The sequence below is a fragment of the Verticillium nonalfalfae genome, assembly GCF_003724135.2.
Source record: "Verticillium nonalfalfae strain VnAa140/NRRL 66861 chromosome Unknown scaffold_78, whole genome shotgun sequence".
Taxonomy (NCBI): domain Eukaryota; kingdom Fungi; phylum Ascomycota; class Sordariomycetes; order Glomerellales; family Plectosphaerellaceae; genus Verticillium; species Verticillium nonalfalfae.
In genome coordinates, this window is record NW_021167303.1 from 18,941 (window position 1) to 43,849 (window position 24,909).

The following is a 24,909-nucleotide window of genomic DNA, read 5'->3' on the forward strand; positions in this document are numbered from 1 at the left end:
GCGATCGAGTGGGGAGGGGGGCTTACCTTATGATAATGATGAGAGCAGTGTAGAGGACGAACGTGATCTATTCATATACTTATATGTTGTGCGAACACCCCAACCGACCAGTTTATGAGCCGGTTAAGCGCCTGATTCCATGTCTTGCATTCTTCAAATGTCCTGTGGGCGTTGGCAGCGAGTGGCAGTCAAGCTGGTCAAGGCTACATGATGATATATCCAACGCCAAAATTAATTCTATGTAGGCAAAAAGACGCACGCGCCGCTGCATCGTCCTTTGACCGCCAAGATAGCCATACTCTAGTTGTCCGCTGGTTCATGGGATTCATTTCGAGTTATGGGCGAGGGGCTGGTTATTCTATTTGGAGTTGATTCAGTTGATTCAGTTCCCGCGGCGTCAGCGCCTCTAGGTCTGGTGTGTTGGTTAACATGTGTGTGTGTGTGTGTGTGTGTGCTGGGGGGTCCGTATCTTGCTAGATGGGTGAGTTCTCTGCTCTGGTCTTGGATTCTCACTTCAGCAATTCTTTGTACAGTGCTAAGAGCAACTTACCTTGACCATACGAATGGCGCTGTGCCCCCGGAGTTAGTACCCCTGTCTGTCCAGCACTGGTGCTAAAAAGGCAAGGCTCTCGGTCGTAGCTGCGAGCCCAGCGAAACCATGGCCCTCTCGCCCTCTTACCCCCTCCCTGATCAAGGGCAAAGCCAAGTCGACGGGAAAGTTAAATCAGAAGCAGTACGCCGCAGATGAATGACACGTTCATACATCAACGTCGCATACCAAGTACTGGAGAACTTGTCGAAGTCCATGTTAGAACATAGGTGAAAGCAGAGTGGAGTGTCTTACATTAGCACCGCTAACGTATCATGAGATGCAGATCGAAGAATGCCTGAAACGTGGTGCTCCAAAGAGTATCTGCGGCCCTTTGATGTGCCTACACAGTGAGGCCCCTGTCGAGCTACAGAACAGGGGCGGGGGCTGGTTGGGGGCTAAAAACTACGAGAACGTGTATACAAGGGCTGAGGGCCAGACCTCAGATGCATTACAACCCCACACCTATTTTCTATTGCCGACGGACCACGTGCGAAACCTCTTCACTCTGCCCAAACCACTCTCTATCAGTGCCCCTAGAATGGGCCCACTCTTGCTCCCTAGGCCTCCCGTTTACGGTCCTCTGAAAATGGCTCCTTGCAGTCCACGTCCGAAGAGGGAGTTTTCGAAAACATGAATCAGCTTGTAGGGAAGACCAATCATCAAGATAACAGGCGACCGATACGGGAGCGCAACGGTGCTAAACCATTAAAGGCGTCGAATGGAAAGTACGATCTCGACGCCAGCGGAGCAGACTTTAATGACTTCAATAGAGATCTCATCGTGGCATCAGCAGAAGATTCCTTCACATGGGGGGGCACAGAAGCAGGCTTGTAGTCTTGTCGTCGATGAAATGACTGAGGAGGATCTGGGTAGTGATGCTCAAGATGTCATATCGTTGCCGTGGATAAATAAAACTTTAACATGATGATCGTTGTAATTGTGCCGACCTTCGAAAACCACAGGAAAATGGAGGACTCGTTTTACGATAGCGTCAGCTTATGAGGGACGTTGAAAGAGAAGCAGGACTACTCCCAAGACGTTGAAGTTGCCTATTATGGTGGATCTTTCATGTAGAGCGAGTCAGAGAGACCGAAAGCCTGTTTTAAAGACAGAAGCAGCAACCAGCATCGAACCCAGACTGTATTGTACATGCGCAAGTCTCAAATAGCTTACATTGTGGTATTCCTGCTCAAAACCAGCCTCTTCGACCATCCGGCGTCAGCCCCACTTCGCTGTTCGTCGGACACCGCGGTGGAGCATCAGCTCCGGGATATGTCAGCAGTGTCAGCCGTAACCCCGGCACGCGTTAGAGGCGCGGCCATCATCAACTCATCCTTGCATGTGAGCAGTTTTCATACAAACAAGCGCACTCCGACCCAGAGGCCGACGGTACTGCATCACTGAGCCCAGTGCGCCACACGCATAGCCACTATTTCGGGCATGGCGACGCCAGGGTCATCGGATGGGCCGCCGCCGCGACCCAATGAACCCCCTCCTGTCATCCGGATCTCCTGCCGCAGGTGCAGGGGTCGGAAGCTGAAGTGCGACCGTTCCACGCCACGGTGCTCGCGCTGTGTCAAGGCAGATGAGGATTGTGAATACCCTGGCTCGAGAAAGACCAATGTTGGGAAGAGGACGCAGGTGCGTGAGTTGGAGGCCAAGCTGGGTAAGTTGGGGCCGCTTGACTAGTAGGGGCCCAGGACAAGCCACTTAACCGACATGCCCACAGGCCAGCTCGAGAACAAGATCAAGATCATTAGTGCCGCAAATGAGCCTGAAAACAACGATTTTCCCGACATTGCTACAACCAACTTTGACGCCTTTCTGCCGACTGGGACAGCTTTCGGCAGCCTGCCCATCCAGACCAACCCTGCCGTGCAGCCCACCCCGCCATACGATGACCACCCGTCCCAGACTGGAATCACAAGGCTCGGTCTATTTGAGCAGCTGCCTGCTATCGAACTGATAGAGGAACTGTGAGTTAGTGCGCATGGAAGGCGTACGACTGAGCTGACTTGTGCAGAACGGCCATCTTCTTTGATGAGCTCCACCATGCGGCCCCCATGCTTCATCAGGAGCGCTACATAGCGTCTCTCTACCTACCAGCCCATATGCGCCCTCCAATGTGTCTTCAGTACATTGTCATGGCCTCTGCAGCCACAGTCAACCGTGTACATCAGCAGCTGGCAATGCCTTTCTACCAGCGCGCACGCGCTTATGCCGAATCTGATGAGATGAAGGTGAGCAAACTCGCTACATGTCTGGCAGCAATTCCTGACTCTTGTTGGCTAGGGGAAAGGCGAGTACTTTTTGACATTACATCATGCCCAATTTTGGATTCTGTGCTCGAATTACGAGGCCCGACAGATGTGGTACTCGCGGTCATCAACAAGTCTTGGCCGTAGCGTTCGCATCGCTCAGATGCTCAACTTGCACCAGCTTGATCGAAAAGCTTCGCAAGCTCGATCCATGCTCGCCCCTGCGCGAGACTGGACCGAGACGGAAGAGCGGCGACGTACGTGGTGGGTTGTGTTCTGCATCGACAGATTTGTGTGCGGTGCCACGGGCTGGCCTGCCTTGGTGAATGACCGAGACGTGAGGATTTCCACCCCGACGATGGAGCAACGCTAACGAAAGTGCAGATTCACATTCTGCTTCCAGCTTCTGACGAGGCATTCAGGAGCGGAGTCAAGGAAAAGACCACCACCTTGAAGAGCGTCCTGCAAGACACAGGCGAGAGATATTCCTCCTTTGCCGGCCGGATCCTCGCCGCCCACCTCTTCCATAAAACGATGGAGCACACCGAGCAGCCAGCTGCAGAAGGCAACCCCGAAGATGTCAAAAACGGCCTGTACTGGAAACAGCACAGAGACATAGACAACAGCCTAGCCACACTGCTCATGGCGCTCCCCGAAACGCTACGCCTTCCTCGTAACATCCGCTCCCCCAACGCCGTCTTCGTCAACATCATGACCCAAGCGGCCATCATCTCCCTCCACCGAGCGGCGCAGTGGACCATACGGCCGCTGCAGGACGTTCTGCCAGAGCACACAGTCCGCCAGAGTCAGAACAGACTCCTCCCAGCAGCGGAGGAAATCTTGCACGTCTTCCGCATGGTTCCCGACATCGAAGCCACCATGCAAAACGCCATGTTGACCTTTGCGGCATACATGGCAGCTCTCGTCTTTCTCGAAGATTTTGCGGCGGGGCACAGCCAGCAGAGCGAGAGCAACATGGACTTTCTCGTGGGCATGCTCATCACAGTGGGTCGGAGCAATGTCATGGTTGCTTCGTTGGCGAATCAGCTGGCGATCGATATGCATCATCTAGGGATCAAATCTTCTGTTGCGACCAAGGTACGAATCAGCTCTCTTTTCTTTCATCAGCGGTCCTGCGTGTTTCATTTCCTAATGTTGACCGATCATCAGGCTTTCGAGTTTTTGGCCCCCAAGCTGGCTGAGAAGATGGCCGACTCCCCGGGAGTCAACTTTTGCTTGCTGCACGGCCCTCCTCGAGCTGATGATACTGCACTTGCTGATATCACGCCGCAATCGAGCACACCGCAGACAATTCCATCCGAGACGTCTGGGCTGGGTGGACTCGCGGGATCGAGTCAGTTTCACGATGCGGACGAGATGATGTGGGCGAACACTATAGCTGAATCGCCACCTGTGGGGTTAAGGTATCCGTACGATGCTATGACTTGGTGAGAACAGGGGAGTTGAGGGGGAAAGGGAATGGCAGTGCTAGACTTGGAGTTCCTTACTCCACAGCCATTTCTCTTGTCAAGTCGCAATCCCAACATTGCGCAAGGCTCGTCATGTTGGAGGTGTAAGGCTGGGAAGGCCTGAGGGAGGCGGCACAGTCGTGCTATCACTTGGTGAGCTATAGCTGCAGTGAATAAACCTTATATGAGCCAGTTGCGTACTGATCGCCGACCTGAAACATGGATAGGTCATCCATCGACTGCGTTGGTCGTACGCCTCCCTTCATACAATGTACAAGTCTGTGAAAGCCAATTATCAGTCGTGTCATATGTAGTTTGATGCACGAGATTTTGAACAAAACTTTATCAATATAAATTCGCACACTTGATACAAGCTTCCAGTGCCATATGCGCTGGGGTATTGATAGCGATGCCTCAGTGCGAGACTGGCATGATCGAGGTGTTGGTCTCAATGCCTTGTTGGTTGGTAACATGCTGGCGGCCCCCCCCTGTCTACGTGGGTCTGTCATATGAGCAAGTTCAGGTTTTGGCGGTCGGTAAGAACCAGGATCAGATACGCCCTCTCAGACAAACAGAATTCGATAGGCCCAGGCGCTACAAAAAGCCACTGTGCGAGTCCACGAGAGTTCACGGCTGTGGTGAGTGGGGCCCGTATCGAACATCCTCACAATGCCTACGGCATCGCCTGTTGGGCCATGAGGAGCATCTTCCCTGCCACTCGGCGCTTTCTGCGAGCACAAATATCAGGTGGTCTCCCTCTTCACAGATACCACGTGAATTTATCATACCATTCGAGTGCTGCGGCGGTCGGGTATCTGTCCTCCCCATACATGGCAAAAGGGGATAGGCGAAGACGCTGGATGTGATAGATGACGCGACGGTAAGGACGAATCACAATACGGCATCACACTGTGCGCGCTCTTTTAGATTAGCTCTCTATTATTCCTCCGCTTTGCTTTGCACCTCGCCCCAATGGTCTTTCCGCTGAAACCGTAGCAGCGTTATGGTCATAAGATACTGCGCTATCGATCTGTCTTTTCACATACTTGTTTCTACCCCCATCCGCATCTTCTTTTCCTTCACCCACTTTTCTACTTCAGGAGCCATCCCAACACGATTCATGGGATCGCCAAACCCATCTCTCTCTTCCACCTCTGTTTCTTTCCTTCCCAACCTGGGCGTGTGCATCTGCCTCTGCGCAGGCGACAGCTGATGAAGCATTCTTCTGCTGCCGTTCAGCACTGAGTCAACCCAGTCCTGCATAACTACGACCACCACAACTCCATCCGTCCCATGCTTCTCTTGCAGCCCTTCGTTTATGCAACGCCTCCCCACTTTCGACTCTTCGACCTCTGCCGGCCCAGCATCGGCCATTTCTCTTGATTCCGTTCGCTCAGTAAGTCCTTGGTCTCTCTTTCTATGTTCCCCATTTGCGAAACCTCTGTTTACACCAACTTCAATTTCGACAAATACCTTTTGCTAGCGAGGCTATCTATCGACTCACGGCGCCAGGTCTACGGTACCACATCCCAAGTCCTGTGCTGTCCTGTGCAGTACATTCCAGATTTTGTCCTCCTCCTGGCTGTGTTATGCCAAAAACACTCCCACCAATGCACCTTCCCAGTTTTCGCGCGCCTTGCTTTTGTACCTTCCCTGACACCAACCCGCCACACGATCTCTGTCATGCTAGATCACCCTGCTCGCGGCCATCAACGCAGCCTTGTGCTTCCGGATATTTTCAGTCCCCGAGTCGAGAGCGGGATATGGTGATGGAGCCGTCATGATTGAATACGTGGCTCATCAACATACTCACAGTCAACGCAGCTTGACACGCTTCATCCGGTGAATTCACTCCACGCCGTCATGGCAAATCCTCAGCGGCAGGCTTCAGCTGCCGCAAGCCGCTACTTCACTTCAAGTACAATGAGTGATTTGCAGCGGATTGAGGATCTCTACAACCGCCTCAGTGCGGTTGCCCAAGATGACTATGCCATCAAAGAACGCGAGATCAAGGCTGAGTGTGAAAACCAGCAATTGGCCTTTCTGTATCGCCAAGATGTGCCGCCAGATGTCAAGGGCATGCTGCGGTATCTTCTCCTGGAGAATCAAGATTTGCACCTTGATAAACTGCAGCTATCATATGAGGCTCGGAAAAAAGACATACTCGAAGGCAAGAGGAGAGAAGAGCGTGACCTGCTCACAAGAATGGGCACCATGTACAGCGAGTCGAAACCAGTCCCCGTTAGCACCCCCGTCGCCAGCCCTCGCATGTCGGAAGTGAGCCCCGTCGTCTCGCCATTGACAAACAGCAAACCATCGCCAGTTCCGAGTTCGACACCGTTGCCATCCAATCTCACGGAACAAGGCCCGCCAAGAAACGCATCGCAGCCCCCCGTCTCGTTCCGGCCGTCCCCCCTTAACCCTGCTGCGGGCAGCAGCACCTCTGTTGGCGGACCCCCCCACCCATCAGGCAACAACTCGCCTCTGCAGCAGCCCGATGCTAGTCGAGCTGGCACACCGAGAATCCTGTCTGCTAAGCCAACGCCGAGGGCCTCCCCTGTTCCGCATCAACTGCAACAGACTGCGAACGACTATCTGCAGGCACGCGCGGCGTCACCGCAGTCCGCTCCAACTGAGCCTCGGGGTAAAACCTCAGCGAAACCCCAGGATGAAACCCCAGCACAGGCACAGGGAGGAATACAGGCCGAGGCACAGGCAGAAATACAAGCACAGATGCAGGCTTTTATTCCAAACCAAAGAAGACCTCAGAAGACACAGTCATGGCCGAGGCCAGTGAACCCATCGCCAAACCCAAACTACGGACTAGACCCATCGTTGTTCCAGCAAAAGAAGCGAAAGTCTGAAGTTGCGGACAGTGGAACAGTATCCGAAAGGGAACAAAGCGATGAGCGCATCAAGCGTCTTAGAAAAAGTGACGTGCCTAAGTGTATCCCGGATATCAACATTTCCGTGGAGAGAAGGATCTGTTTCGAGGACGTGCACCAGGGAGGCATGCCCAAGTACATGCATACCATCATAAAATGGGAAGACGGCAACTATTACATTCTCTACTGCGAAGAGCACGGCGTCCACTTTAGGCAGAGAGCTCTCACGGCAGCGGCAAAACACCTCGACTCCATTGCGCATGGTAAAATGAGTCGCCATCACTCCCAGGCCCTGGAGCAACTTGGCCGCCGCATCGTCGACTGCGATGACGAGAAGATGCGCAGGCACAACGCAGTCGTCGCCAAAGCGTTTGAGAACGGCTATTCCTTACCTTCAAACGAATCTCTTCTTCAGGAGAACCAAACAGCTTCGGTCACAGACTCGATCACCGCCGAAACAACAGTCGAAGTGGATTCACATCAAGCCCATACACCACAGCTGAGTCAACAAATACGGGTTGAGCCGGAAGCAAACGCGACACACAAAGTATCTCACTTCCACAAGGTTGACAAACGAAAATCCCCCAATCGAGAAATTATCGTTAATCCCGTGGCTGGAAAACTCTACTATGCAACCCCGAAGCGTCGGTTTCTTGACAGGGTGAAAAAGTACATCGTCATGATTCTGGCGTGGAAAGACCTCACGGTTTGCGGTCTCCCCGGTACCACGTTGAGTCAACTAGAACTTATTCAGCAGGCACAACGCAAAACCTGCTATGCCTACGATGCTCAGGGCATCGCCGGATGGATGCCCGACTTCGAGGACGGTGGCAAACACGTTAAGAAGCGCTGGTTCCCCGTCATTTGGTTTGAGGGCACCAAAACAGAGGACAACCGAGAAGGTTGGGTTCGCGCCGAGGAGCTCTCAAACTTTAATATCTTCCCCGTTCCTAAAAGAAATGCAAATCACCCACAGATCAGAGCACGCGAGTGGTACTTCCGATGCCATCCCGATGAAGCGCCTGACGGCCTGGGTCCATTCTCGAACGGGCGCTTGGGCGCGGAAACAAGTGGCGCAACGCGAGCTTCTACTGTTGCCTCGGCCGTTGAACGCCCGAATGATGACCAAGGCATCGTTGAAATCGATGATACTGACTCTGATAGCGAGTCTGCTGTTGAGGAAGCGCCTGAGCGGAGGAGTCGTCCGCCCGCTGAAGACCATGCCAGCGATAGCGATTACCACGCCTCTGATGATCGAGACATGGCCGAATCGGTTGCCTCTTCGCAGTCCTCGCGGCACCCGAAACCGCCGCCAAGGAGGAGTACTCAAGAGTTACGCTCCAAGGCCACCGAGTCGGAAGCTATGCGTCCCGTAACCCCTGTTCGTGCTGGAGCCGCAGCCGGCACTCGCTCCTCAACGAAGAAACAGTCCGTGGGACACGACATTGACATGAAAGATGCATCCCCGGTGCTCTCACCACTGAGCCGGCGTGCTCGCAAAAGCACCAAGGAAGAAGAATCAGATACACGAGCCGCGGCGGTCACGCCTCAGGCACCTCAGGACCAGCCTTCGATTCAATTGGGAACCCCTCTGGACAAGAAGGCGTCCCAAGTTCCTGCAGCGATCGAAGATCAGGAGACTAGTCCGCTAGATGCCTCTGAGAAGACGCCTGAGCTGCAGAGACGCGAGACTCCAGAGACAACCCGCCCACTTGTTCAAGTGGGTCGGGAACCTTTACAGGAACCTCCACAGGAGAGTATTCGGGAGGAGCCGACACCCACGGACGGAGTCGTCGGGACGAATTTGCAGGACGTCGTGGATCAAGCTCGCCAACGGCTAGTTGATCAGGCGTGCTTCAAGGTTGCCACGGAGGCCATTCAAGAAGTGCTTGGTCAAAAGCCCGCAGTCTCTGCCGCCGCTATTGACGCATTTGACACGAATGGGGAGAAAGAGGTCAGCACTATTGATAACGGCCCAGGGCAAGGGACGACGCAGCAGCCTCCACAGGATGGGAATGAGGATCGGGTCTCGGTAATAGGTGCCGAGGAGAATGAACCGTCGGTTGCCAGGAGTATAACACCTGCGCCTCTTCCGCATCAAGCAGTCAGAAACTCTTCTGCGGTACCGTTTGCTGAGCGGACTGTTTCGGACGAGGCCACGACATTGGCACAAGAATCACACGAGGAAAGGGCGCCAAGCGACGCAGAGAACGGGGACGGAGATGGAGACGGAGACGTGACGTCAAACCAGGCAGCCAAGGCCAACAATACGCCTGCCAGTGTTAGCGGCGTGAGCGTCAGGGCCAACGGCGGGCCGATGAGCAACAGCCCCGTCGAGGACAATGTCGCACCGACCTCTACGAGTTCCCAGCCCATTGTTGTGAACACCGGTCCACGTGCGGTAGACCCAAGTGACCGCTGGCGAGCTGTTCGGGCAACTGATTCTGATTCACCAACTGTCACACCTCCTCCACATACTGCTATACCCTCTCCAGTGCCTGCAACTCAGGTCGATGGAGGACAGAACCCGGCGACTGAGACCACACCAGTACCGGCGCCGGCCCCAGCAACACCTGCGGCAGCAACGTCTGTTTCAGAAGGACAGCCAAAGACAGCTTCGGCCGCTCAAGACGGCGTAGCAGAACCGTCTCGAGCGCCAGCGCCTGAAGCCCCCAACAAACAGACAGAATCGGCCAACCACGCCAGCTCGAAAGCGGGCACAGATTCTTTGGCGAGATCCCGCACGTCGACGCCGGCGGCTCCGCCGCCTGTCCCCTGCTCACCAGCTGCCCGGGCCGAGCCTGGCGTGAGCGACACAGTGTGGCATGTGTCGGTGTTTCAGCAAGGGAACCGACGGTGGTCCCACCCATCGCTCTCTCTCAGCCTGGCTGTGGACGAGGCGGGCGTGGCGAGAACGAGCGACGCAGACGAAATGGACGTGGCCATTAATCCACGGGCTGTTCAGAGCATGCAGTACAGCCAGACGGCAGATAAATCTCGCGCCGAGGTCATCTTGAAACCGAAGGAAGGCATGTTGGAGCAGAAGATGATATTCACAGTTGGCAGTGGTCGAAACAAGATGCAGAGCGTGAAATTTGTGCGTTGGATGCTCAAGGTCAACCCAGCGATCACGATGCTGACTGGACTGACGCTGCCGCCCCCGTGAAGGGAGCCGGGTTCTTTTTTCTTCTTTTTCTTTCAGATGGTTTCCTATGAGTGAGGACAATTCGCCACAATCGCGTTTGTGGTTCAGACGGCCGTCAGTGCTCGGATGGCATAGCAGGGTGTTCAAGCATTGGAGTTTGGCAGTTCGTAGGACGTAGAACTTGGGCAGGACTTTTGCTGGAGAGATGTCCATGGTGATCATCAACAGCTAGAAATCGCTTCTGGAGAAATCATCGCCAGCCAGAACCACATTGCCATTGGACTACGTGCAGCGCCTCATATGTTGGTCTCGTGATGTCCGATCTTGGTGTTGACGTGACACGTGAGCATGAGAGACGATGATTTGCATGTGATCGCGACGTTGCCGACAGGATGGGGGCCGATCGCAGAAGGCGGGGGTGCTGTAGCAGGGGGAGCTCCAGTGGAGGGGTGCATATCAGTCAGCGCCTGGGCACGCTGGGATGTTCTCGAGGTGTGCAGATGGAATGCGTGACGGAGATTGTTCCGTTTGCTCTGCGTTTCCTCCTCTGCCCACGACTCTCACCTCAATCACCAAACATCTCATCTTGGAGTTGAGCGCTAATTCGGCTCACATTGAGCGACCCCCCTCGCGCATCGCAACAAGACGCTAAGAACCAGCAAGGCCTTGGCCGACCAAAGCCGAACATTCCGGGGGCGGCAGTCGTGAGGTTTGGTGGACCACCATCGATCGACTTGACCTCTTTTTCTTTACCTCTGGGGGAGCAAGCAGGGCGATGACGTTATGACCACATCGTTGCGCCTGCTTTCCACTGTTCGTTGTCGCGCCTGCACTTGCACTTGCACTTGCACCTGCGCCTGCACTTGACTTTGCCGTTGCGCTTGGAGGAGCGAAGGAAAGGGGCCGCACACACTTGCCAGACTGATCGATCTCGCCTGCCATCCGATCCAGTCGCAGTCGCGTCGTGGGTGCCGCTGCCACGGCTGCGCCAGTGCTGCTACCTGCCTTACTCACCTCCCTACAGCCACAGCGAAGGTACCGCTAGCTGGCACACCGACGTCAGCCTGATCGTCAGTCAGTCGAGGCCCGATCCTGGTCGTTCCTGCTGTCTTTCTGTCTTTCAGTCTTTCCTTCTGGAACCACGTCGCGAGATTTCATGGCTGCCTTTGTGAGTAAAAAATTCCGTTCCCATCTCCGCCTCCATCCCCACGTCCGCCTCCCACCCAACCCTTCTCTCCCTTTCATCACCATTCATCCCATCACCGTGTCCACCCGCCCCAAGCACGGTTGACGCGCGACTCGCTGCCCTGACCAGCATCAGCGCGCCGCGCGTGGGGACCTTGCCTCGGTGTACCCCAACTCTACCCACCTGTCCCGTGCGATATCGTTTCCCACGTCATCGCACCAGGCGAGCCAGCACGCCTCGTCGCTTTCTACTGCCACTTACCTTCGTCCACCTCCACCTCAACGCCATCGGATAACAGCAGGGTTGTTAACGTTGCTACTTGCTAGGACACGCCTTGGCTCTCCCACATGGCGACCCCAAAACCCGCCCGAGGCGGCGACGATGCCTCGTCCGTGGCCGACGACAATCTTCAAAACTCGGCGCCCTCCGGCGCACCTCCGACCTTTGCCTCCTTCTCGCCCGTCACCCTGTCGGCATCCGTCCCCTCCCGCTCCTCTCGTCGATCCACCATTCTCGTACACCAGAAAAGCCCCCTGTTGCTGGCCACGCCGCCACAAATCACACGCGCCCTCGCTTACTCGCACTCTTTTCTCCTACCCATGAACAAAGCCGTCGGGCTGCTGAGCTGGACAACCGGTGACCCCTGGGAGAGCTTTCTCCTCGTCTGTGCCTGGTGGGCCATCGTTCTTTACGGCGATGTCGTCATCCGCAGTGCCGGTCCCTTGGTCCTCGTCATCGGCCTCATTCTCGCCATGTACGCCCGCCGTTACAGCCCTTTGAGCAGCAGCGGCTGGATGGATGACCGCGACCCCGAACCGACAAGAAACCAGAAGGGACATGCACGCTCCGGCTCCGAGATCACACACACCCGCCACCAGAAGACGCTGGACGAGATTGTCGAGACGTTGAAGGAGTTCACGGGACGGTGCAACGTGCTGCTGGGCCCGGCCCTCGAGTTGACGGACTTTCTGAGCACGCAGCGCACACCTACCAGTGCCACGACGAGACCCGCACTGACGGCCCTGTTCGTGCGAATCCTGTTCTGCACGCCCTTCTGGTGGGCCCTGACTCTGCCGCCTTGGAGGATCATCACGACCAGAAGAGTTGTGTTGCTGCTCGGCACGCTCGTCTTGACATGGCACGCGCGCGTGGCCAAGGTGGCAAGAACCATTCTCTGGCGGAGCGCGACTGTGAGGAAGACTGTGGCTCTCGTCACCGGGCTGCGCTTCGAAAAGCCCGATCGCAAGCTAACGCCTCAGCCCGACTCTGATATTGTCACGGCATCGGCCGATGGGCCTGTGCCGAAGATTGATCGCCAGACCTCCGAGCTGACGAAAGCCCTTCGTCAGAGGAGCCACAAGCACGGGAACAACGCCACGGGACGAGATGCTGGAGTCAAATTCACGTTTATCCTGTACGAGAACCAGAGACGATGGGTCGGTTTGGGTTGGACACAGAGTTTGTTTGCATACGAGCGTGCGGCATGGACGGATGAGCATAACAATTCCGTCCCAGCAAAGGATGTCTTTGAGTTGCCTGACGTCGAGGATGGCAGCAAGATGAGGTGGCGATGGGTCGTGGGAAGCCGTTGGCGCGTCGATGGCGTGACTGATGATGCTGCTGAAGAGACGGATTTTGACGGAGAAGCCGGGAAGAATGGCTGGATTTACTATGATAACAAGGTACGTATTCGTGGCCGGCGGGTTGGAACGTGAAACTAACAAAGACCAGTGGCAAGCAGGCCGTCGCGGGGAAGATGGCTGGGGCAAGTGGACGCGCCGCCGAAAGTGGTACCGCGATGCCGAGCTCGTCGAGATCTCGGAGGAGGAGCTCGCAGCGGCGGCAGCGGCAGCGACAACAGCAGCATCCCAGCCAACAACACACGTCTATAGCACACTTTCCGAGAAGATGGTGTCACCAACGCAATCGACGCATAATCTGCCGCCGTTCTCCGAAGACGGGGCAAGCGAACAGGCCCCGGCATCCCTATCGTCTTCCGGTGGGGGTCGATCATTCTTCCGCAAGCCATTGCGAAGGAGAGGAACGGGCCAGTCGTCCACCTCGGTAGCGACGAGTACGACGGCCGTCGAAGGTGCTCCCGAGAGAAAGAAGGGAAGGCGAGAGAGCGAGGTCATGAGCGGTGATGAGGCAGGCGTGGATGACGTTGGCAGGCGGGTCAACTTGGCACTGCAGGGACAAAGCGGCCCTGGATGGGGAATAGGAGACGAGGCAAGGATGAGTCTTGAGTGATAGCCTGAATGAAGATGATGAAATGCCGTCAGGCTGCGTTGCAGTGCGCGGTGCTTGTGCTGATGTGGCCCTGAGGAACAAGAAGCCTCATCCGCCTGTCGTTCTGTACATCTACATGGGGACGCCTCTTCCACAGCAGACTTCGCAGAGCAACCAGGCCAAGCATATCCGCCAATCTGATCGTTTCAGGACGTATCATGGACATCACAAGTCGGTCGAGCGGTGCAACACCACGAGAAATTGTACGAACCAGGCTCCGAGCCATTCTGTATTCATCCCTCTCGACTCCCGACATCCTATCAACCTATGGCTTCTTCTGCTGCTTCAATACATATTCAAAGGCCTCATCTAGGATAGCCAGGCCCTCGGCAATCTCGTCTTCCGTCACGGTCACGGGCGGTGCCAGGCGGAACACGCCACCCATCCCCGGCAGATTTACAACGTTGCACGACAACCCCCTGTCCATGGCCCGCTCCGACACGGCCTGGCCGAGTTCCGACCCCGGCGCCTTGGTCTCGGCATCCGAGATGATCTCAATGCCCTGCAGCAGACCCTTGCCCCGCACGTCGCCGACGCACCAGTACTTGTCCTTGAGGCGCAGCAGGCCCTCGCGCAGCTGGCGGCCCCTCGCCTCGGCGGCGGCACAGAGGCCGTCGCGGCGCACAATCTCGAGGACCTTGGCGCCGACGGCGGCGGGCAGCGGGTCGTTGAGATGGGTCGTCAGCCACAGGAAGCCCTTGGCGCGACACCCCCTCTCGATCTCCGCCGACGTCGTCACGGACGCCAGCGGCAGGCCGGCGCCCAGCGTCTTGGACAGACACAGAATGTCGGGCGCGACGCCGTCGTGCTCAAAGGCGAACATGCGGCCGGTGCGGCCGACGCCCGTCTGCGCCTCGTCGCAGATGAGCAGCATGCCCCGCGCGCGGCACCCCTCGGCCAGCGCGGTGAGGTACCCCTGCGGCAGGTCGAGGATGCCGCCCGTGCTGAGGATGGGCTCGAAGATGAAGGCCGCCAGCGACCCGACCGACTGCCTGTCGACGAGGGACCAGCCGTAGTCGAGCTCGGCGCGCCAGTCGTAGGTGCCGTCGGCGCAGCGGAACGGCGACCGGTAGGCATACGGCGCCGGAAAGGCAATGTGGCCCGGCGCGCTGGGGATGCCGGCGCGGCGGCCCGTCGAGTAGGTCGCGGCCGCGGCGCCGGCCGTGAGGCCGTGGTACGAGGCCGAGAAGGCCACAATCTCAAACCGGCCCGTGTACGTCTGCGCGAGCCGGATGGCCGCCTCGGTCGACTCGGAGCCCGTGCTCAGGAAGAACGACTTGGTCAGCGGCGCCGGCAGCAGCGACGCCAGGGCCTGCGCGAGGTCGAGCACCGGCTGCGTCAGCATGTTGGACAGCAGGTGGTCGAGGTTCGCGGCGTGGTGGTTGATGACGGCCGCGATCTCCGGGTGCGCGTGGCCGATGAGGGACGACATTTGACCCGACGTGAAGTCGAGGATCGGTCGCCCCGTCGAGTCGTAGAGCCGTGTGCCTTTAGTCTTGGTGATGATGAAGGGGGAGGGAGGCACGCCTGTGTACAGGATATGCTTCGAGGCGAGGGGCCAGAAGGTGGCCGGGTCAACGGCGTCGGACATGGCAATGGCGGAGCCCATAATGGCCAGTGTGGGAGGATTATCGATATAGAAGGACGATGAGGAGGAGGATGAGGATGAGGAGGGAGGACAATGTCGTGAGCAACTTGCGAGTGCCTATCAAGGGTATATATAGGCAGAAGCTCTTCATCCACCCCTCAAGCCCGACATTACATCTCACATTGCGTCCGCGGGAAACTAGACAGAGGCAGGAGGTCTACAATCAGTGAACGCCAGTGTTGACCATGGTGAAGATCCCGGTCATCTTCCGCGGGGAGGACACCATCCGCGGCGAAGAGTTTCCCGCGGCCGTCTCCTTTCTCCAACTGCAGCAGGCTCAAGCCAATCAATCATCCACACCCGTTTGCGTTATGTTGCAGTGACTATCAGGCTGTCTCACGGACAGCATTGTGTGGCGTGATTGAGTGACACGTATGAGGGGCTGCTGGTGCTTCATCGTAGGCAGGATGTACATGTATTGCGAGGACGAAGCCACCATGAGGCAAAGAATGCCGCAGAACCCCACATTCGACACCAACGGCATCTCACGGTGTTGTGCCCGCGTAGTCACTGGAGCCAATTCAGTCATTGTGTAGAGAAGGTGTCAATAGTTTGATAATTATTTGTCCCATCTCAGTCCAGACCTCTGACTTATGCCACCGTCTTCTTCTGCAGCATCGCATCCCTCTTCAGCACTTCATCCTTCATGACAACGGCTCGATCGTTGTTCTTCTTGCTCCGGTCCGTGCTCACTGTACACGCCGCCGCAATGGTAGCGCACACGCCAAAAGCTATAGCTACGAGATACACCAAGCTGAACCCCTGGACATAGGACTCGCGCGCCCCCTCGATGACCCGATCCACGAGATCTGGCGTCGCCCCGCTAACCGCCTCATATGCTGTGCGTGTGTTGAGTGTCGCCGCCTTGATCATGGACTGCAGCAGGCCTTCGGAAAATTCAACGTCCGAGGCCTCAATCGCAGCCGTCAGCTGCCCCGGGAGGACCTCGTTGAAGCGGTTCGTGTAGATGGCTGTATAAATCGCCGTCGCCACGGCACCACCAAACAGGCGAAACGTACCTGCGAGGCCGACGGCAACGCCCAGATCTCGCTGATCCTCGAGGCCAAATGAGAGCATCGTGAATGATAGCAGCTGAGGCGGGGTGATGGTCGTGGCCGCCAGGACCACTGTCACTATGGCTTGGGCCTCGTCGTTGGCGCCGACCGAGGCCATTGAGCCGATGAGCGCGGTCTGGACAATGGTGAAGGCTACAAGCTGCCACTTTTCGTGGTGCAGGCGGGAGCAGATGAAGACGACGACGAGGCCGGCGGCTGAGGATGTTAGCAAACGAACCCACGGGAATTGGCCGGGAGCAACGCACTCCAGGTGCCACAGGAAAAGATGGTGGCATACACCCCGCGCATGATGATGTCGCCCTCGGGCACAAAGAATGCCTGTGACTGGCGGGGCCACAGCACGTTCATGCTGTAGTAGAGCATGCCACCGACGAAGCAGACGACAATGACCATGTCGAACCTGTAGGCCGTCAGCCATGTCCCATACAGACGGGGGAAAAGACGTACTCGCGCACTCTCCTGAACAACTTTGGTGGGAAGAGAGGATATTTCAACGGAGCATATGTGCACCACAACCCAACCGCAATAAAGCAGCATCCTCCTATGATGATCGGGCACAACGTCCCGGGATGCGTCCACGGATAGGTGCGGCCGCCAAAGTTGACGCCGATCAGGAACAGAGCACCGCCCGAGAGGAAGAGAAAGACACCAATCCAGTCCATCTGCTTCACCAGCTGCCACTTCGTCTCGCCATCTTCGCGATGCTTCATCTCGAAATCGGGAGGGTTGTAGAAGAAGAAGAGCATCAGAAATGCAAAGCAGTGGAATGAAAAGAGATACCAGTAGGCGCCCCTCCAGCCGATGTCCTGATGCGCAATAAAGGCGTAGCTGACGAGTGGACTCGAGAAGGCGAGCGCTAAGCTGACATCTAGGCCGCCGACGGCCATGACGCGGTAGCGGTTGGGCACGGCTTCTTGTACGCAGGCGTAGCAAAGCTCTTGGAAGCCTGAGCCGATGCCGAAGAGCGCGCCTGACGCGATCATCTGGTTGATAGACCGCCCGTTCGCGCCGACGAGGCAACCGCAGATGGATATCAAAGCACCCGTCATCATGAAGTAGCGGCGGCCGAAAATGTCAGAGAGACGTCCGCCGATGGAGACGATCATCGAGGCGCCGAACGTCCAGTTCAGAGTAATCCACGTCGAGTTGGGGTCTGGTCCGAGTTCGGCATTGATGTAGGAAAGGGTCGTTGCTGGGATGAGCATGGACATGATGTAAGCGTTGATCTGGCCGCACATGGCCTGAAATGTACAAATCAGCCATGTTTCTCGTATGAAACGGAAGAGGAATTCTTACTATGTAGGCCAGAATCGTTTCTTTGGTGAGTTTTCCATCCTCTCCGTTGTCCACGGGTGTCGTGGACGTATTTGCATGCTCGATTTGTTGATGCATCTCCTTCTCACCAGCATCGAAGGCGAGGCCATCCGAATCGGAAGTTTGTTGCAGTGCTGGCGTGATAGCCATGATGGACAGCTGGCTTCTTTAACGCGGTGCTTCCAAGGGTACCGACGTGTCTACCATCTGGTGTCGAGATCGTCATGCTGGAGACACGGCGATGGCGCGAGTCTCCTTTAGTAAGAGCAACATCTCATGCAACGTCCAGGCTACATTCTCCCTGGCCGAGTCAGCGATCCGAGCCAGTATGCTTTCCGGGAGCACATTTCCTCACTGAAGGCTTAGCTCTGGCGATAGGCTACTCCCGCTTCCCCGAGAGGCGTGGTAAAAGGCTTGGTCTTGAGATCGTCCTGGCCCTCTACGTTGGGAACACGCCATCGGAGGTCGGGCCAAGTATGGTGGAGATGGCTCCCCATGGGGGCAACTCCAGGGAGGCGTTTCGCCTCACCCGCCCGCTTGTGATCGTCCAGGCTTGCCCTGTCGTCCTGAATCCATGGCACCTATTCACCAGCTTATCCTGTCTCCGACCTGACTTGTCTAACGACGACATGGGTCTGGGCCCCGCAGCGCCGTTTCTGACCTAGTCTGTACAGCACTACAGGGGTGCTTGGCATTCAACCAGCATGCGGGGAGCGTCGGTACAGCGAGCGGCTACCCGCGAAAGGTTTCCCGGCGTAAACTCTCGAACCCACCCGTTACCAGCCCCCAGATGGCGTCGCCTTGCGAGGCTGATGAGTATTGCATGCCCTCGGTCACAACGAGCAAAGAGGCACTGCCGCCAAGTTAACGGTAGGAGCTGGCTCCATTGGCTGCGTCCCAGAGGAAAACGTCAAGACGGGTCGTGAGATACAGTCGACCCCTCCTCCTCAACGGGACGGGTAGCCACGAGACGTGCGGAAAATCTTGTCCGTGATCGGCGGTAACATTGGGTCACGATGCAGAGCGTACCTGAATTAGCAGGAAAGGACTGATTCCTGCAGAGCGGCCAAAAGCGACCGACGTGCTGCTTGATATCAACGCTGTTCTTTGCATCTTTCACGACAGGTTGTCAGCTTTGCTTGAGTTGCATCATCATGACCAAAGTGGTGGTTTTTGGGGCGTCGGGTGTGCAAGGCGCGGCTCAGGTCGAGGCTCTCGCACGCGCGGGTCATCACCCTGTTGCCGTGAGCCGGAATCCAAAGCCGCTTGCCATTGACGAGAAGCCAATCGAGACATACGCCGCCGACTTTTCCGATGAAGACGCCGTCAAGGCATCTCTGCAGGACGCCGAGGTTGTCTTCCTCAATCTGCCGTCGACCTCATTTCAAGCCACCGAACCGGTCATCGCTGCTGCCAAGCTCATCGGGAAAGCGGCATCATCAAGTCGTACCGTTCGCCTCCTCGTCTTCAACACTAGCATGACAGTTCCCGACACGAAGCGTGGAATCAAGTCCCAGGACGACCGCATCGACATGCGCCAGATACTTCGCGAGACGGGTCTGCCCGTCATCTGCATACAGCCAGTGGTCTTTCTGGACAATCTCCTCGAAGGCTGGGCATATCCCCCGATTGCTGAGCGGTCGACGATTGTGTACTGCCACAAGCCCGACCTCGAGGTGTCGTGGATCTGTCACCGGGACGTCGCCCGTCTCATGATTGCCGCCATGGAGCGACCGGCGCTCGCGGGGCGCAACTTTGCCGTGGGCGGGCCCGAGACGGTCTGTCTGGCTCAGCTGGCGGACAAGCTGTCGCGGGCGTGGGAGCGGCCGATGGGCTACGAGAATCAAACGGTCGATGACTTTTGCGGCAAGATCAGCGCGGCCATGAAGGAACGGGCGGGGCTGGACACGGAGAGGGTCATGAAGCAGATGCACACGGCGTACACCTATTACAACGAAGCGCCCGAGACGCCGTTCAAGGTTGACATGGGACCGGTATTGGAAGAACTGCCGGCGGAGCTGACATCTCTGGAGGAATGGGGGAGGATGACGCGACACCGTCTCCCGGCTTTGCAGTCTGTGTAGAATGAGTCGTCTGTCACGAGAGAGTGGCAAGAGTGGTTGTGACGACTCGGCGGAAGAATGTCAATCCGCGCATGGGGCACTCTTGGTTTCGTCGTGGTAACCCTTTGCCAATGTCCTGCTTGACCAGGTTTGAATGCCATCCGAGGTGGTCCATTGACATGGAAGGTCGGACGATGGAAAAGTCGGACGATGGAAAGTCGGACGATGGAAAGTCGGACGATGGAATCGTGAGAAGTTTCGGAAATCTGGCTGCGGTCGAGGAAATCATCAGCATCATGCTGGTGTTGGAGGATTGTTGGGACGTACCGTGGCGCGCCCGGGCACCGTATCCGTAGAGTAAGGTAGAGTAGAGCAGGTACGGCACTCTACATCAGCAGGCGTGACCCGCGATCTACTGCCGAAGATGCTCGGTGGGGCCTTCCCCCACAGTCTGGACGTCACCCATTGGGGAAAAGCGTTCTTCCCCCCCCCCATTGCCGATGCTCTCGAGGAACCGAGACCGGCATCTTCCTGAGCTTCCGGCAGTGTGTATCTCGAGCGCCGGTCGTTTCTCTTTCTGTTTATTCTTCTTTGTTCTGCTCCATGATACCCCGATTGAACCCTGCCTTCGATTGATTGACGATACTCGATCGATTGACAAAATCAAAAGACCTTGGATTCCCCTTTTCTACTCGACAGACCCGCCAGCCAAACGGCCCATCATGTCTCTCCCACGCGGCCTCTCGTCGGTCCTCAAAAAGAGCCCCTCGGACGTTGTCATTCTGTCGTCCCTGCGGACCCCGGTTTGCCGATCCTACCGAGGTCAGCTCAAGGATGCCTACCCCGAAGAGCTCCTCTCGGTCGTGCTGCGCGCCACGCTCGACGCGAACCCCAACCTCGACCCGGCGGCCGTCGAAGAGGTCGCCGTCGGCGTCGTCCTCTCGGAGCTCGGCGGCTCCAAGGCCGCCAAGATGGCCCTCAACCACGTCGGCTACCCGAGCACGACGACCCTCTACACCGTCAACCGCGCCTGCTCGTCGTCGCTGCAGTCCATTGCGCTCGTCGCGGCGCAGATCCGCACCGACGTCATCTCGGTCGGCATCGGCGCCGGCATGGAGAGCATGACGCGCAACTACGGCAGCAAGGCCATCCCCGTCGACCTGTGGCCCGCCCTCAAGGCGTCCGACGTCAAGGACGCGCGCGACTGCATCATGCCCATGGGCCTGACGTCGGAGAACGTCGCCGCGCGCTACGGCGTGTCGCGCGCCGACCAGGACGCCTTTGCCGTCGAGAGCCACCGCCGCGCCGCCAGGGCGCGCGCCGACGGCGCCTTTGCGCAGGAGATTGTGCCCGTGGCGACGCGCTTCCAGGCGGTCGACAAGCAGGGCAACAAGGTCGGCGACGAGCAGCAGGTGACGGTGACGCAGGACGACGGCATCCGCGCCGGCGCCTCGGTCGAGGGCCTCGCCAAGCTGAAGCCCGCGTTCACGCCCGACGGCTCCAGCACGGCGGGCAACTCGTCCCAGGTGTCGGACGGCGCGGCGGCGACGCTGCTGATGCGGCGAAGCACGGCGACGGCGCTGGGTCTCTCGGGCAGCATTCTCGGCAGGTTTGTCGGCGCCACGACGGCGGGGTGCGCGCCCGACGAGATGGGCATCGGACCCGTGCTGGCGATCCCCAAGATCCTGGACCAGCTGGGCCTCACGACCGAGGACGTCGACCGGTGGGAGATCAACGAGGCGTTCGCGAGCCAGGCCATCCACAGCGTGCGCGCGCTGGGGCTCGAGAAGGCGTGGCAGGACGGCCGTGTCAACCCCGACGGCGGCGCCATTGCGCTGGGCCACCCGCTCGGTGCGACGGGGGCCAGGATGACGAGCACGCTGCTGCACGGCCTCGGGAGGACGGGCGGCGAGGTCGGTGTCGTCAGCATGTGTGTCGGCACGGGCATGGGCATGGCGGGCGTGTTTGTGCGGGAGTAATGTGGCCCATTGGCTTGTTGCATGTACTGTTTTTTTTTTCTCTGTCTTTCTTTTCTGTTTCTATATTATAGATGACTGGAATAGTGTAAAGTCGTTCGGGATCAGTTGGCCCCTCTTGCCCTCCTGCCCTCTTGCCCTCTTGCCCTCTTGCCCCCTCCGAGCCAATTTGTGATGCTCATCAACGAGGGAGCTCTCGATGCGCTGTTCTGGGCACTGCCTCGCTGGTCATGGTCTCGACCTCCACCTGCGAGGGCCGAGTCGCATGCGCTTTACTCGGCCCGCATAAGCGTCATCGACCACGGTGCAGCACACGTGCAAGCCGTGCGTCTTTCGGCAAACGATGACCAGACTGGGCGATTTTCCGGAGGATGCATTGCCCCTCTAACCCTTTGAACCCGAACTTGATCTCAGTACAAGCAAGCGCCCCATAAGCCGTATACCGCCTTCATAATCAGGTTTAGCGCTGCTACATTTGTTAACCTTACGCAGTACCTAGAGTCCTACCTCATTCTAACGTAATCCATCTAAGATCCTCGCTATAAACCCAGTACGCCTGATGTCGTTAGGTGGGCTATAGTACTATAGCCTATTGTGAATGTACTGTGGGCTAGGTGCATGATTTGATTAGCTGTCAAGCTCATTTCTGCCACGTTAGTTGGGTCCTTCCAGTACGTATTTTCTGTACCTGAGATCAATTTCGGGTTCAAAGGGATGAAGACCCCAAGACGGCATACGGACCTTGTAGTGGGTTCCTAGGTACCGTCTGTAGGTACAAGTTCCTGGCAGACGGCGGGAAAGCGGAAACCCACTCGTCGGTATTCGTGGCCATTCATTGGCTCGGGGCATGACCGAGCAACGGCGTGACACGAGTTCAGGATCGCGGAGTGTCGCACGCCCATACATATACTATGTATCATATACCGGGCGGAAGGCGGACTTCTGGTTCGGGCTGCCCCGCTCTCCGCCGTGCCTTCGATTCGTCGGGTTGTTCTTGCCCCCCCGCATCCAACCTCGTCAAAACCGCCTTGTCAAACCCATTTTGTCCAAACCGCCTTGTCAGTAGAAGAAGTGTTGAAAAAGCAGGCCAAGGTCGACCTCGCATCTGCGTGCTTGCTCTCGACCTTCTTCTCGACCGCCACCCAGTTGGCATTGCTTCAACCAGCCATCGTGTCTGTCCTGTCCGAACCAACTGCCATGTCTCAGACTGCGACAATCACGCGCCCGGCCACGGCCTTGTCTGTGGCCGGCAAGTCCAACAGCCCCTCATCGCCCATGGCTGCTGAAGGCATCGAGCTCCAGCGCCTGGGCACCGGCCAATCTGTCGGCAAGGACATGACGCGTGTCGGGTCAGCGCCGCAGGACCCGCGAAGGAACTCTTCAGAAGAGGTCGGAGACGCCGATGGTACAGGCCCGCCGCCAGGACATGTGGCCCATGGCGAAGTCCAGCGATGGAACCACCCTCGCGGCAACGTGCCCAAGCTGGCTTTCGCATTTCTGTCCTTCATCATTGCCGGCCTCAACGACGCGGCCGTTGGTGTGGGTTCAGCCTCGACGCCCATCTTGACAAGAGTCGCTTGACGATCTTGACGAGAGTCGCTTGACGAGAGTCGCTAACGTTGCCTAGGCCCTCATTCCTTACGTATGTCACGGCAAGCGTAGCGTCCATGGCTGCTCCGAGGCCCTTGGACTGACCGACTGACTGACTACGTGCTGACCGACGACAGCTCGAACAATACTACGACCTCAACTACACCATCGTGTCGCTCGTCTTCTTGACGCCCTTTGCCGGCTACTCGGTCGCTGCCTTTACCAATGCACGCATCCACATGAAGTACGGCCAGCGCGGCGTCGCTGTCATGGCCCCGCTGTGCCACATCATCACCTACGCCGTCGTCGCCACGCACCCGCCGTTCCCCGTCATCGTCGTCATCTACGCCATCTCCGGCTTCGGCAACGGCCTCACCGACGCCTGCTACTGCGCCTGGGTCGGCGACATGGACAAGGCCAACCAGGTCCAGGGCTTCATGCACGCCTGCTACTCCCTCGGCGCCCTCTTCGCGCCCCTCATCGCCACCTCCATGGTCGTCAAGGCCGGCCTGCCGTGGTACACCTTTTACTACATCATGATCGCCATCTCCGTGCTCGAGTGGGTCGGCCTCACCATCACCTTCTGGCACAAGACGGGCGCCGTCTACCGCGCCGAGCACCCCCGCCAGGACGGCGCCCAGGGCGCCGGCACCAAGGATGCCCTCAAGAGCAAGGTCACCTGGATGTGCGCCCTCTTCTTCTTCACCTACATGGGCGTCGAGGTCGGCCTCGGCGGCTGGGTCGTCACCTTCATGCTGCGCGTGCGCGAGGCCGGCGCCTACGCGTCCGGCATCTCCGGCTCCGGCTTCTGGGCCGGCATGGTCGCCGGCCGCGCCGGTCTGGGTTTCGTGACCGAGCGCTTCGGCGAGCGCCTCTGCATCAGCATCTACCTCGTCTGCTGCATCGCGCTGCAGCTGCTCTTCTGGCTCGTGCCGCGCTTCGAGGTCTCCGCCGTCGCCGTCGCCTTCCTCGGCTTCTTCCTCGGGCCCATGTTCCCCGGCGCCGTCACCGTCACCGCCAAGCTGCTGCCCAAGGACATCCACGTCAGCGCCATTGGCTTCGCCATGGCCATGGGCGGCACCGGTGGCACCGTCTTCCCCTTTGCCATTGGTGCCATTGCGGCGAAGCGGGGTCTGCTCGTGCTGCAGCCCATCATTCTCGCGCTCATCGTCGTCGTCGCCGGCGTGTGGCTTGCCTTTCCCAGGATCAAGAAACGCCAGACGTGAGTGCACGTCTACTGATCGAGGTGGGCTGTCTGTTGGATTTCTGTACACAGGCCAAGCTTGGTCATTATGCAATACAGCATTCGACTCTGAAGTATTTCTTCGCCAAGCATCGTGCATTCATGATTCGGAAGATGGTGATTTCAACGATGACTTGAAGAATGATGATTTGAGAAATAATGATTCGAAACATGA

At 57.6% G+C, this 24,909-nt stretch overlaps 8 protein-coding genes across 8 annotated transcripts; 6 read left to right on the forward strand and 2 right to left on the reverse strand.

Moving 5' to 3' along the window:
- Positions 1 to 1,741: 1,741 nt before the first annotated feature.
- On the forward strand, positions 1,742 to 4,302 carry D7B24_008537 (uncharacterized protein; the record flags this gene model as incomplete). Its single annotated transcript, XM_028642624.1, has 7 exons — positions 1,742 to 1,826; positions 2,178 to 2,258; positions 2,322 to 2,568; positions 2,616 to 2,832; positions 2,885 to 3,172; positions 3,235 to 3,948; positions 4,021 to 4,302. The coding sequence occupies 7 exons, from the start codon at positions 1,742 to 1,744 to the stop codon at positions 4,300 to 4,302; spliced, it is 1,914 nt and encodes a 637-aa protein (XP_028493558.1).
- A 1,880-nt stretch (positions 4,303 to 6,182) lies between these two features.
- D7B24_008538 (uncharacterized protein) lies at positions 6,183 to 10,370 on the forward strand (the record flags this gene model as incomplete). The annotated part of the gene is made up of 1 exon (XM_028642625.1): positions 6,183 to 10,370. One exon carries the CDS (start codon positions 6,183 to 6,185, stop codon positions 10,368 to 10,370), a length of 4,188 nt encoding a protein of 1,395 aa, XP_028493559.1.
- A 1,512-nt stretch (positions 10,371 to 11,882) lies between these two features.
- Positions 11,883 to 13,785, forward strand: PEX30 (peroxisome- protein; the record flags this gene model as incomplete). Its single annotated transcript, XM_028642626.1, has 2 exons — positions 11,883 to 13,217; positions 13,267 to 13,785. The coding sequence occupies 2 exons, from the start codon at positions 11,883 to 11,885 to the stop codon at positions 13,783 to 13,785; spliced, it is 1,854 nt and encodes a 617-aa protein (XP_028493560.1).
- A 304-nt stretch (positions 13,786 to 14,089) lies between these two features.
- On the reverse strand, positions 14,090 to 15,433 carry D7B24_008540 (uncharacterized protein; the record flags this gene model as incomplete). The annotated part of the gene is made up of 1 exon (XM_028642627.1): positions 14,090 to 15,433. One exon carries the CDS (start codon positions 15,431 to 15,433, stop codon positions 14,090 to 14,092), a length of 1,344 nt encoding a protein of 447 aa, XP_028493561.1.
- Positions 15,434 to 16,063: 630 nt separating this feature from the next.
- On the reverse strand, positions 16,064 to 18,012 carry D7B24_008541 (uncharacterized protein; the record flags this gene model as incomplete). The annotated part of the gene is made up of 4 exons (XM_028642628.1): positions 16,064 to 16,743; positions 16,794 to 16,948; positions 16,996 to 17,789; positions 17,845 to 18,012. The coding sequence occupies 4 exons, from the start codon at positions 18,010 to 18,012 to the stop codon at positions 16,064 to 16,066; spliced, it is 1,797 nt and encodes a 598-aa protein (XP_028493562.1).
- Positions 18,013 to 19,016: 1,004 nt separating this feature from the next.
- D7B24_008542 (uncharacterized protein) lies at positions 19,017 to 19,946 on the forward strand (the record flags this gene model as incomplete). Its single annotated transcript, XM_028642629.1, has 1 exon — positions 19,017 to 19,946. One exon carries the CDS (start codon positions 19,017 to 19,019, stop codon positions 19,944 to 19,946), a length of 930 nt encoding a protein of 309 aa, XP_028493563.1.
- Positions 19,947 to 20,647: 701 nt separating this feature from the next.
- Positions 20,648 to 21,904, forward strand: D7B24_008543 (uncharacterized protein; the record flags this gene model as incomplete). The annotated part of the gene is made up of 1 exon (XM_028642630.1): positions 20,648 to 21,904. One exon carries the CDS (start codon positions 20,648 to 20,650, stop codon positions 21,902 to 21,904), a length of 1,257 nt encoding a protein of 418 aa, XP_028493564.1.
- Positions 21,905 to 22,075: 171 nt separating this feature from the next.
- D7B24_008544 (uncharacterized protein) lies at positions 22,076 to 24,717 on the forward strand (the record flags this gene model as incomplete). Its single annotated transcript, XM_028642631.1, has 4 exons — positions 22,076 to 22,205; positions 22,965 to 23,473; positions 23,529 to 23,543; positions 23,629 to 24,717. 4 exons carry the CDS (start codon positions 22,076 to 22,078, stop codon positions 24,715 to 24,717), a joined length of 1,743 nt encoding a protein of 580 aa, XP_028493565.1.
- Between the last annotated feature and the right edge of the window lie 192 nt (positions 24,718 to 24,909).